Here is a 13,121-nt window from a genome sequence, read left to right on the forward strand (position 1 = left end):
TTAAGGGGAGGAAGTGTTCCAATTACATGGCCTTCAGTAATTGCCCCTTGGTTTTCCAAATATTTTGGAATACAGCTTACTTCTAAGCACCTTTGTAGCACTTTCCTGCATCTTCGGCCTCATTACACCAAGTGAGGGAAGTACTCCTGTTTCTCTAATTATATAGTTTTAAATGTTATCTCAAAGGCACTTCCTGAAGGAAGTACTAGGAGCAAGACAAACAGTCTTGATCTATCCCTTAGGGCTGGCAAGTTCCAAGCTGTAGGTTGCTGAAATGGAGAACCAGTCGCTGGGAACAGCTCAGCAAAGCTCAACTAACTGAGCAGAAGGTCATCATCGTCTGTTTATTAGTATGCCACTTTTCCACAATGGTGCACAAAGTGGCTCACAACATACCAAATGAACCATAATAACTGTAACGATTAAAATGCATATTAAGAAAAATTAGAAACAATCATAATGTCAGTAGGTACAGAAAATAAATCAATACGAAAATGGTACAAACAAGCCAACACAATAAAACAGCTCAAAACTGAACAGGGGAGAGAATAATCTCCAATAAAGAAATAAAATGACAGCGCACAAAATTGGGAATGGGGTTGCTATTCCCAGCAGCTCACCACAATTAACTTGCAAACATTGTGGTAGCCTTATCTCCCAGCTCTCACCTGGGTCTCCCTCTCTCAATCACTTCCCAATTTCTCACCTCCCTACTGTCATCAAATATATGAGCACAAAGGAGGGCAGTGTGAGAGAAAGTGCCCCTGGTCACAGTGTTCGAAACTCCCATTGTTCCAGGCGCATATTGCAACAGGCAATTTCATTAGCGTGAGCAGTTTCTGAGATCAGGACGCAATACTGCGCCTAAGATTTCAGATTAAAACTGCACAGTGGAAGGAAAGGGCCTTCTTCTGCATCTCCACTTCCAGCTACTCTCTGAAGACTGTAGAAGAGACCCTCTTAAGAATATTAGGTGGGTGGGCAGGAGAAGGACTAGACCATGTGAAAAATGAACATAATATTTTAGCTGAGTTTCATTCATTTTCAGCTTTGTATTCGTATAAAAAGCAGGCCTAAAGATTCTATTGCTGCACCCATAACCTAGGTTTAAGGTGCCATTTAGCTCCTAGCTATCATATCTCTGTTTCTAACACTGCCTGTTCACTATTTTAAAATCACCCTTCTAGTGATATCTTATTGCTTCTCACCTCCACACCTCAGCAGATCTGCTTCCCTTCCTTGGCTCACAGGTAAATTCCACATTTTTAAGTACACTGGTACCTCTAGTTGCAAACAGGATCCGTTCCGGAGCCCCGTTCGCAACCTGAAAGGAACGCAACCCACTTCTGCGCATGCGCAGGTCGTGATTTGCCGCTTCTGCGCATGCGTGTGACATCATTTTGCGCATCTGCGCATGCACGAGCGGCAAAACCCAGAAGTAATCCTTTCCAGTACTTCCGGGTTGCCACGGGACACAACCTGAAAAGACTTAACCTGAAACAAACGCAACAAGAGGTATGACTGTTATGCAAAGTCAAGAATCTTGTCTTAAACTATACACCATGCACACAATGTTAGAAACCGAGATATGAAAGCTAGCAGCTCAATGGCACCTTAAACCTAAGTTATAGGAGCAACAACAGAATGTCTAGGCACACTTTTTTTATAACAAGAATACAGAGTTGAAAATGAATGAACTGCAGCTAAAATATTTTCACACAGTCTAGTCCTTCTCCTGCCTACCCCCGTAATATTCTTAAGAGGGTCCCTTCTCCAGTCTTCATAGAGTAGCTGGAAGTGGGGGGGGGGGGCAAAAGAAGGTTCTCCTTTCCTTCCACGCTGCAGTTTTAATCTGAAAATGTAGGCGCAGTACTGCGCCCAGAGCTCAGAAACTGCTCACGCTAATGAAATTCCGTCGCAAAATGTGCCTAGAACAATGTGAGTTTCGAACACTGCCTGCATGAAGCCCCTACCTGTGATGAGCTGGTAAACAAACCAGGAAGGAGATAACTTCATGTTATGCCCATAAAACAGGATGGCTAGCCAGCTTTAAACAATTGTTTGTTGTTGGCTTACAAATCCTGGTTTGTCGAGGTAAAAAAAAGCCACAATCCTGGGCTTAAGCCATAACACTAAGCTATTATCTTCTTGGTTTGTTTTTCACTCACTTGAGCAAAGGCAGAAGCAAAGCAAAAACACTGGGCTGTGCATGCGGGCCGTGCACAGTATGGTTTGCTAAGTCAAGGTTCTTCACATACCATGACCTGCAACACAGCCAAAGAGTAGCTGCTGACTGCCTTCTCCCAGCCACTGAGCAACAGAACAGGAAACCAAAGTTCTTACCAAGCAGCTCCTGCTCTTCCTCAAAAGCCTGTGTTTTTGAGAGGAACTTGGCTGCATCTGTGTTTAGCAAATAAAAAGCATGGGGGGGGGGGGGAGGACCTGGAATGGACATTTTTTTGATGAAGGGAAAGAAGAGGGTACATTCTGTACCTGGGGCTGTAAATACGTATTAGGGCTCAGCTCAGGAATAGAATTCTGGATGGAATGAAAAGGGACAATTTAAGCAGGCAAGCAGGGAGAGATTTGTTTTTTTAGATGTGGAGAGAAAATGTCCTCTTGAAAGGAGCTGCTAGTAAGGGGGTGGATGTGAAATAGCAGATTTTGGGGGTGTCATTCAGGCAAAGGAGGAGTAAAGTAAAACTTAATTTCAAGGTGGGACACAGGGGGGCGCTGTGGGTTAAACCACAGAGCCTAGGACTTGCCAATCGGAAGGTCGGCGGTTCGAATCCCCGTGACAGAGTGAGCTCCCGTTGCTCGGTCCTTGCTCCTGCCAACCTAGCAGTTCGAAAGCACATCAAAGTGCAAGTAGATTAATAGGTACCGCTCCAGCGGGAAGGTAAATGGCGTTTCCGTGCACTGCTCTGGTTCGCCAGAAGCGGCTTAGTCATGCTGGCCACATGACCTGGAAGCTGTACACCGGCTCCCTTGGCCAATAAAGCGAGACGAGCGCCGCAACCCCAGAGTCAGTCACGACTGGACCTAATGGTCAAGGGTCCCTTTACCTTTACTTTAATTCCAAGGTACTGAAGCTCAGGCCTATATGGAGCATAGGAAGCTGCCTTAAGACTGAGTCAAACCACAGGTATGTCAAGCTCAGTACTGTCTACACTGACTAGCAGCAGCACTTCAGGGGTTTCAGGCAGGGTTCTCTCCCAACACTATCTGGAGATGCCACTGTGGACTGAACTTGGGACACTGGCCCTTGGCTATGCTTATGGAAATTTAAACATTGCCATGGCATTCCCGGGAGAAACTTGCTGATGTAAACCCGCAACATCATTGTTCTGGGGCTCAGGGTGAGATCCCACAAAGTGCTGCCATACTTGCTCAAGACGGCATGTTAATTATGATTACCCTACCCTTCACTCCCTTGTTAATAGTTAGTTCCTGTATGGAAGGCACTCCATGGAAGGCACTCCTGTCCTCCTCATCTCACTTTGCTCTCTGGGAAGCAGCATCCTAAAAGGTGCACATGGTTTCAAGGAAAAAAGGATGTGAGCTATCAGCTGGCGACAGATAAGAAAGTGGAGCATGGAAGACAGCACCACCTAACACAAGGACTAGAGTAATTCTGTAGTGTTAGATAACAGAATGGGGCCTCTGCACCCCAGTCCTTGTTGAGCCACTGCTAGTCAAGAGTTCTGGGCTAGAAGAATTCATGGGCTGACTCGTGTGGTTGAATCAGCTATGCTGAAAACCAAAAACTTGCAAAGCACACACAAGGGAGGCCAGCCCACCTTGTGGCACAGAACAAAACAAAAAACCTAGAATAACTGCAAACCTTGGTTTGGAGCACAATGAAAAGGGAGGCTTGCACTAGTGTGATTTGCTCGGAGCCTGACTTAAGCAAGGGCCACCAATGTGAAAAAATGGACCACAGTGTAACCCAGTAGGGAAAGCTCAATTCTTACACTACAGTGATACCTGAAAGAGCATGTCGATGCTCTTGATTCTGCAAAATGGAACACTGAAGTCATTCATAAACAAGCTAGCTGCAAATCAACAACTGGGTAACAATCAAGTGTTGAAGAGGCTGGACAATTTGTTTTTGAACAGCATGTTGTGGCAATAATACAGGAGTCCTGCCTTCAATGTGACAGCAGAGCAACACAACCCATTTTATACAGCGGCCAGATGCAGTATTTTTGCCATGCTGTGGAACTAAAGGCTTTAAATTAGGGATAGGGAATGCATGGTGCTCATTTCATCATTGGACTCCAGCAGCCCTATGTAGCACAGCCAATGGACAGCGTCTGAAGGACAATAGGTTCCCCTTCCCTGCTTTCAACAGAACCATACAGAGAACACGTACCAACCCCTCAACTTCATCATATGGAGGACCTCAGCCTTCACTTAAAATGGCAAACTAAAAAAACTATGAGCATTCACCAGTAACAAAAAAAGGTGGCACTCTTTATTTTAATAGGAAACAAGAAGCCACCAAGTTAAGATACCACTGACCAAGCAATGTAAAAAGAAATTCCTTCAGAAATTTAAAAGCCCTAGGTCTCTGTGATATGGTTATACAATAAAGCTGATGCAGTATCTACAATAAAACACCAAGAACAATTTGCAGGAACATGCTCTTGAAAGCACAAGATCCTCAGATCAGAGGAAAAGGTCTCAATTTGTACAGCTACCCAAGCTGATAACAAGTACTTTAAAGGGGGGTCAGGGAAGAGAGAACCACTTATAACAGAATCTGTTTATTAGGAAGCACCAAAGCAGCAGAGAAAATAATAAATTACAGAAAACGCATGAAAGAAGTCTTTGCTTTTGCTCCTGCTTCCTTTAGGTATTACCACGCTTAAAAGGCAACAGACTTCATTAATTCAGACCGACATATTCCATTTCACTAGTTATATTTAAATAACGATTTTATCACCATTAAAATCACTCACACATACTAATTAAGGACCCAGGCCATGATCTAACAAAGATATATGCTGCACATGGATAAACCCCTGGGAGCAGGCAAAAGTTGCTTTAGAATTTTCACCTCTCCTACCGCTGAAGAGGCAAACCAACTGCCTATTTAAAAACCAGCTTGCCTCTTCAGCAGCAAGAATGGTTCTCCCTCATATACGTGCAGTTTTGCTAGTTCAAAGTTCCACTTTCCACATGCAGATATAATCCCAAGTTGTAGGATAGAAAAGATGTAGGAGACAATTTTATGAAACTATTGCTCCAAGCAACAAAAGCTCCACTTGTCAGCTCAGTGTATTTTACAGCCAAATTTTAAACTTATTTAAAAACAAAAAGAGGGCAAAGAACACACTATGAAGAACTTGATAATATTGCGGCAACAAGCCTCTTCCAAAGCAAACCACCTAAAGACTGGTGCATGTTCTAAAGGTTATTAATGTTGTGATTAAATCTTAAATGTTATGCTCCATGCTAGAGTGCATCAGCAGTTAAGCAAACAAGCCACTACTAGGCTCTATGAGATCATCATTCAGGTTCTCAGCAATATTCTTATTTATAAGAGCAAAGGCAGAAAACCCCAGTTAAATTCTGCATGCAATGAGGTTATATAACATGGCAAAACCATTTCATGAAGAAGATTAACTTTAAAAAAAGTTCAAGTTCTGAAAAGACCATATAATCTGGAGTTCCTCCCGACCACACACATACAATGACCACTTACGTAACTCTAGTCATATTACTTTGAAAATGCTAAATCATATCCTCTGCAGATTGTTTCCTGATAAGGATTCCTTCCAAATAAATGTAACTTAGCAAGAAGCAAAGGCGCACCATTAATTTCATCCATACATTATAATTTTCTCCACAGCTAGGTGCAAATTTTTTTGGAGGGGGGGGGGAGACGGGACTTGACAGCCGCATTTTCTGAGAGCTATGTAGAATGCCAAATTGCACTACAGAAAAATGAAACAGAACAATGGGAAAAGGTCCCATCAGTCAATTAAAACTCCACCACAAGACAAAGCCCTCTGTTCTCAATGCGCTCACCACTATTCCTTTGCCAAGTAGCTTCTGTATACAGTGACAGGTAGACAAAGCAGGCCTTTTTCCTACCCAAGGGTGATTATCCAACATTCTTCTTTAGAGTAGACCCATTGAAATTAATGAACTTCAGCCTGCTAATTTCAATGGGTCTACTCCAAGTATGGCCAGAGTTTGATATCCACCTCCTGACTTACCTGCAGAACTACACTTCTAGATTTCGGCTGGCGTTGCAAACTGCAGACAAATTTTGGGGGGAACAAGTACTGAAAGGGAAAATCTGTGGAAAGCATCCTGCTTTTCCCTCAGCCCCACAACAGGTGGAAGTACTGAAAGGGGTCCTAGATACTGCCACCCCCATCAGCCAGGTCCAATAGAAGTTTCCAAAGTGGAGATCACCTTCTGTTCAGCAGGGCTTAATAAGAAAATGACACCGCAACTAGGACAGGATTATTTTGTCCTTTCATTCAGCACTACAACATCCCACTGGGAAACCATTTTTTCTTTTCCCATCTTGCACATATGCCCCAAATGCATAGGCTCAGAGGTTTTCTCACATCATTTCACCCGTTTCTTTCCCAAGTCCCTGAAACCCCATTAATTTCCATTTCCTTCCATACAGGTGACTATTTTCCTCTTCCTCTTTTTACTTTAGCCTGTGCCATCATTTCTCTCTTCCCAACCTGCTTGTTTTTTGTTTTGATTTTAATGCCAGTGTAAACCACAGGAGTCATCAAGTTCTCCCAACCCCATCATTTCTTGGTGCCATATACTAAGCTCCCTCTGACATTTTTGGACCCCTTCCTGATCTCAGTGCATCACAATTCCTGACTAGATCTGAATTCCATATCTTACAACCGACTTTGGCTATACAAATGCGCGCACACCTCATTCTAGGTAGTAACACATCTCCAGATCTTACTGCCCTTTATCCTCTCCGATCTCAATTATTGACTGCAAAGGTCTATGAGATACCCTATCACCCCAGATACATTCTTGGAGAACCACCAGGGGTTCCCTACTGTCACCACTCCAATGAGGGAGGGGGAATCCCATCCCCCTCTCCACTAAAACAAGACCTCAGAACTCAGTCTCCCATCGCACAGACAGATCCCCAAAGACAACCCACACCCTAAACATCCCCTTTACTTATAAAACCACACAGGCGCTATATAGGGAAACCACCTGGGAAGAGGTGCTCCTTTTTGAGCTCCCAAACTCCAGTGCAAGAAGGTGGAAGGCCTTGAGGTTGCATGCCAGAGCCACCACCTCCCAACTGAAGGTGGGGCCACAGCCCCCCACCCTTTGGCAGAGATCTCTCCCCACCTCCATCTCCCATTTAAAAAGCCAAACCCTCAAGACACCCTCCTTATCCCAGTATCCTAAATCCCCACCTCTCTTGTAGATTTATAAAATGTGCAGGTGCTGGTAGGGAAATCACCTGGGGGCTCCTTAGCAACCCCCAAACTCCGGCGCAAGGGGGCTTGAAATCTCTTCCTAAAGTGTCATCCCAGAGCATCCCCCACCTGCAAGTGGGACCCCTCCCCTTATTTATAAAATGCAATGATGCAGATAGGGAAGTCACCTGGGAGATCGTTAGCAACATCCAAACTCCTGCCAAGGGGGCTTGAAATCTCCCCTTAAGGTCCCATCCCAGATCCTCCCCCAGCTACAAGTGGGACCCCTCCCCTTATTTATAAAATGCATAGGTGCAGATAGGGAAACCACCTGGGGGATCCTTAGCAACATCCAAACTCCTGCGCAAGGGGGCCTGAAGTCTCTCCCTAAGGGCTCATCCTAGAGCCCCCCCCCCACCTGCAAATGGGGCCAACCACCCCTTTAACCCTTGCGTGTGCGCGCGCGCTTCCCCCCTCCAAGCCCCCTCCCCGACCCCCCCCCCCGCTTCCCCACATGTCCCTTCCCGGCCCCCGTACCTGGCCGCAACGGCTCGGTGATGCTAAGTACCAGGAGGAAGAGGAGGAGGAAGGTGCCGCTGTCTGCCTTGGGCACCATTTATCCTCCGTTCATCCTCCCCCAGCGCAGCAACGTAAACCCCCCCGCGGGAGGGGGCGGTGAGGGGAAAGGAAAAATAGAAACAAAAAAAAGGCGTCGGAGGCGGCCTCCGCTTCTCCGTCACAGCCCCGGGAGCGAAGCGGGAGGCGGGGAGGGGGAGGAATCCGGAGAGCTCGCCAAGGCGCAGGGGCCGTTCAGCCCGCCTGGCTCGGCTGACTGGCTATAGCTGCACGCACAAGATGGCGGCCGCGTCTCCCCTGCTCCTCCTGAGGCGCCGCCCCCTCTCCCTCCTTCGCCGCCGCGCGCCTCGCAGCCAATAGGGAGGCGGGGGCGGGGCCTCGGAGGCGGAGCGATCTGCATAGGCGCGTGGGGTAATGAGGGGCGCGTAGTTCTCGCTGTGAAGGAGCCTCGGGGGCGGGGGGAGAGGCGAGGGGGCTCCGTCCACACGCATGCGCGATCGAGCGAGCGCGCCTCCCTGAGTTTGCAAAGCATATGGAATGCGCAGTTGAGTCCAAGGGGGATTAATCCCTTCCAGGTACAGTATGCTGGGGTGCGGCTGTTTGGACCACTTATAAAAGCCATCTCTTCAACTCCTCGAAAGATTCCAACAATGCTATCTCCGAAAAAATTTGCACATCACTTGGGAAGACAGAAACTGTATTAAACTTTGCATTGTATTAAATTTATTCTATTGTATTGTATTGCATTGCATTGTATTAAATTTGCATTGTATTAAATTGTATTAAATTTGGTTGGATTTGTAATAATTTGGAAAATTAATAAAAATAATTGTTTGGAGTGTTTGAGGGACATTGGCAGGGAAACCAAAATGCTCGTTTACAAAGATATTGTACCACCAACCTTACTGTATGCTTGTGAAACATGGACCACTTATAAAGGCCATCTCCAGCTCCTCGAAAGTTTCTGTCAACAGTGTCTCCAAAATTTTTTACACATTACTTGTGAAGACAGGCGAACTAATGCCAGTGTACTGGAAGAAGCAAATATCACTGTCATTGTCAAAGCAATGATTCTTCAACATCAACTTCGTTGGACTGGTCATGTTGTGTGGATGCCCTATATAATGTTATATTTATTTATTTTATTTTAACTGAAAAATATTTTTTTAAAAAAGGGGGGAAGTGGTGGGTATATGGTTATCCCTCTCCTCATTTAATCCCACAACTACCCTGTGAGGTAGGTTAGGCGGAGAGAGTGATCGGTCCAAGGTCACCCAGTGAGCTTCATGGTTGTGCGGCGATTCGAACTCTAGACTCCTAGTTCTTTAGTCTTCACAATCTAAGCACTGCACCTCACTGACATCAGGCAGGTGCCTTTCACTGCACTCTTCCTAGAGCACCTGCTGTTAAGTTGTGAGTCAACATATCAGACGACACAGCGATTCTTCAAACAGCTCTTGTTTATTCACAGGCTAGAACAGAACTGAACTGAAGGGTTCACCCAGCCTGCTTATATAGAGCTCTACTAGAAGGCAACAGTAACCATTTTCTGTAACTATCCAATCACTGAACGTCACTTTCAATCCCTTATTTGCATATGTGGACCTGAGTGAAAACTATCTACAGTATCCCCCTGCTGGCCCAGGGTGAGAACTTCAGTACATAACACCTGCTTAATACCATTTTTGTGTAGACAAGCCTACCCATATATCTTGAATGTTGACGTGTGCCTTTCTAGTTTATTGTTGATTTCAATCATTCTGAAATACTTTTAGCTGGCTGTTTTTGACAGTTTTTACTGATACAATTTCATTGTTTTATTCTTTTGGTAAATGCTTTGAGGCTTTTTACAATCGAGCAGCATGAAATAAAGAAAAATGGTCTGGTACAGTGATTAGGGAAGAAATGGAGGCAGTGAGAGATTTTACTTTCTTGGGCTCCATGATCACTGCAGATGGTGACAGCAGCCACGAAATTAAAAGACGCTTGCTTCTTGGGAGAAAAGCAGTGACAAACCTAGACAGCATCTTAAAAAGCAGAGACATCACCTTGCCAACAAAGGTCCGTATAGTTCAAGCTATGGTTTTCCCAGTAGTGATGTATGGCAGCTGATCGCCGAAGAATTGATGCTTTTGAATTATGGTGCTGGAGGAGACTTGAGAATCCCATGGACTGCAAGAAGATCAAACCTATCCATTCTTAAGGAAATCAGCCCTGAGTGTGCACTGGAAGGACAGATCCTGAAGCTGAGGCTCCAATACTTTGGCCACCTCATGAGAAGAGAAGACTCCCTGGAAAAGACCCTGATGTTGGGAAAAGATGGAGGGCACAAGGAGAAGGGGACGACAGAGGACGAGATGGTTGGACAGTGTTCTCGAAGCTACTAAAATGAGTTTGACCAAACTGCGAGAGGCAGTGGAAGACAGGAGTGCCTGGCATGCTCTGGTCCAGGGGGTCACGAGTCAGACACGACTAAACGACTAAACAACAACACAGTGATTAGAGCAGGGGTGGGGGACCTTTTCCAGCCTGAGGGCCGCATTCTATTGTAGGCAACCTTCCAGGGGGCCACATAGTTAAGCTATGGAACTCAATTCCACATGATCTAGCGTCTGCCACCAATTCGGATGGCTTTAAAAGAGGGTTAGACAGATTCATGGAGGGAAAGGCTATCAGCGGCTAGAAGCCATGATGGCTATGCTCTGGCTCCATAGCTGGAAGCTGTAATGCTTCTTTAATACCAGTTGCTGGAAACTCTAGGAGAGGGAAGTGCTTTTAATCTGTGTATGAGCTGGATGGGTGATAGTTGCAAGAGGCAAAGTACCAGGGATGAGAGGTTGGGAAATTCTACAGCCAAGGGTTTCACAGAGCCCCAGGGCCCTTCCAGATGGCATGTTTTATTTGTTGGGCATTCACCCTGATTTGTTGGAGGGTGGGGGTTAGACAATGTTGCGTCAAAGCAAGTGTTACTCCACACTTTGCAGGGCATTTCCCCATTTCCTTATTGCAAAAAGTCTGATCTTTTGGGGAAGTGGGTTTTATCTCCCAGTCAACCATCTTATTGTTATTTCTTATTATGTACTGAATTTATATTGTGCCCAGCACAGCAAGCCTACTGCAAAACAAAGCAAAAACAATACAAAAAGGAATTACAATTTAAACAATTTCTAAAACACAATTGCATTTTCCAGTCTTTTTTTTCTCTCTCGTAGAAGGATTCCTTGCTCTTCCCACAGGGGGGAAAAATTCTCCATTGCTTATTTCCATATGATTGATACAAATTGAGCCAAACTTTGTAGTTTCCCATGCTTAATGCTGTGAAAACTGCTCCCAGCTCTTAAAATATATGGGTTGAATATAATGTAGTTGGATAAAACCCTATATACTGTATATATGCCCTGGGGCAGCCTGGCAAGACATAGGAAGCTGTCTCATAAAGACTCAAAGATCTAGCCTAGTATTGTCTTCACAAACCAGCAGTAGGATTTCAGCTCCAGCTGCAGCACCAGATTTAGGGCAGTGCAAAATAACAACCTATACAGTGGTACCTTGGGTTAAGAACTTAATTTGTTCTGGAGGTCCATTCTTAACCTGAAACTGTTCTTAACCTGAGGTACCACTTTAGCTAATGGGGCCTTGTGCTGCCGCCGCACGATTTCTGTTCTCATCCTGAGGTAAAGTTCTTAACCTGAGGTACTATTTCTGGGTTAGCTGTAACCTGAAGCGTCTGTAACCCGAGGTACCACTGCATTTACACAGGTACCTACTAGAAGATCCATGAAAAAGCAGCTGTACCAAAAGAATTATTGTGAAAATAAGAAATATTTAGGGGAGGGCTGCCAAATTTTGTCCTTGTTCAGGGAACCATTTTACCAAATTTATCTCCCTCCCAGACCATAAAGAAGGCTGATCGCCGAAGAATTGATGCTTTTGAATTATGGTGCTGGAGAAGACTCTTGAGAGTCCCGTGGACTGCAAGAAGATCAAACGCATCCATTCTGAAGGAAATCAGCCCTGAGTGCTCACTGGAAGGACAGATCGTGAAGCTGAGGCTCCAGTACTTTGGCCACCTCATGAGTAGAGAAGACTCCCTGGAAAAGACCCTGATGTTGGGAAAGATGGAGGGCACAAGGAGAAGGGGACGACAGAGGACGAGATGGTTGGACAGTGTTCGCGAAGCTACCAGCATGAGTTTGACCAAACTGCGGGAGGCAGTGGAAGACAGGAGTGCCTGGTGTGCTCTGGTCCATGGAGTCACGAAGCGTCGGACACGACTAAACGACTAAACAACAACAACAACAACAACCCCCATGCTACCTGTGAATTCCAGGCATTGAACCAGGGACCTTCCGCTACAAGCAGTTACTACAAATTGTGGTGATTCCACTGCTGCCAATGAAACAGCATGAGGTCCAAGAGATGTGCCCCAGAATCCTTTGCCGTGCCTAATCCAGTCACCTTCCACACATGTATAGGACGACCCCAGTTTTTTGACATGATTTTTGAGTCAGAAAACCTCGTCTAATACACGGAGAAATACGGTACCAACTTGGATGGCTTTAAATGAGACAACTCCATGGAGGACAAGGGTACCAGCGGCTCCTAGCCAGGATGTTCCAGCTTCACTGTCAGAAGCAATATGACCCGAAAACTGCCAGAGGGGAGACGGCTTTTGTGCTTGGGTACTGTGTTGGGGCTTCCCATAGGCATCGGCCCCCGTGAGAACAAGGATATTGGACGGGATGAACCACAGGCCTGATCCACCAGAGCTCCTCTTATGTTCTTGTTATGTACTGAAATTCTCACCCTGGGCCAGCAGGGGGATACTGTAGATAGTTTTCACTCAGGTCCACGTCAGTTATTTTAGGTGGGGAAACCCTGGGTTGTTGTTGCTACAATGTTGATAGCTGGCTGTCTATAAAAGCAGCCCGGCTGAGCTGTTTGAGGTTCAGTTTTCTGTTCCAGCTTACAAAATAAAGAGCTGCTTTGGAGAAATGGCTGTGTCATCTGCCATGTCTACCCACTATTCAACAGTTCTTATGAGAGTCAGAGTCAGAGAGAGAGAGAGAGAGTAGAGGCTGTGACGTTAGCATATGAGAGTGCTGGAGGTGAAATAGT

General features: G+C 45.5%; 1 protein-coding gene across 7 annotated transcripts in view; it reads right to left on the reverse strand.

The window, feature by feature from the left end:
- Window positions 1-8,318, reverse strand: part of DGCR2 (DiGeorge syndrome critical region gene 2) — a 64,964-nt gene extending 56,646 nt beyond the window's left edge. For all 7 annotated transcript variants that reach the window (XM_028711228.2, XM_077920495.1, XM_028711225.2 and 4 more), the window contains exon 1: window positions 7,965-8,318. In XM_028711228.2, coding sequence (XP_028567061.1) covers window positions 7,965-8,043 — 79 coding nt within the window. In that variant the 5' untranslated portion in view covers window positions 8,044-8,318. The remainder of the gene's footprint in view (window positions 1-7,964) is intronic.
- Between the last annotated feature and the right edge of the window lie 4,803 nt (window positions 8,319-13,121).

Source organism: Podarcis muralis, chromosome 16 (genome assembly GCF_964188315.1).
Source record: "Podarcis muralis chromosome 16, rPodMur119.hap1.1, whole genome shotgun sequence".
NCBI classification, from domain to species: domain Eukaryota; kingdom Metazoa; phylum Chordata; class Lepidosauria; order Squamata; family Lacertidae; genus Podarcis; species Podarcis muralis.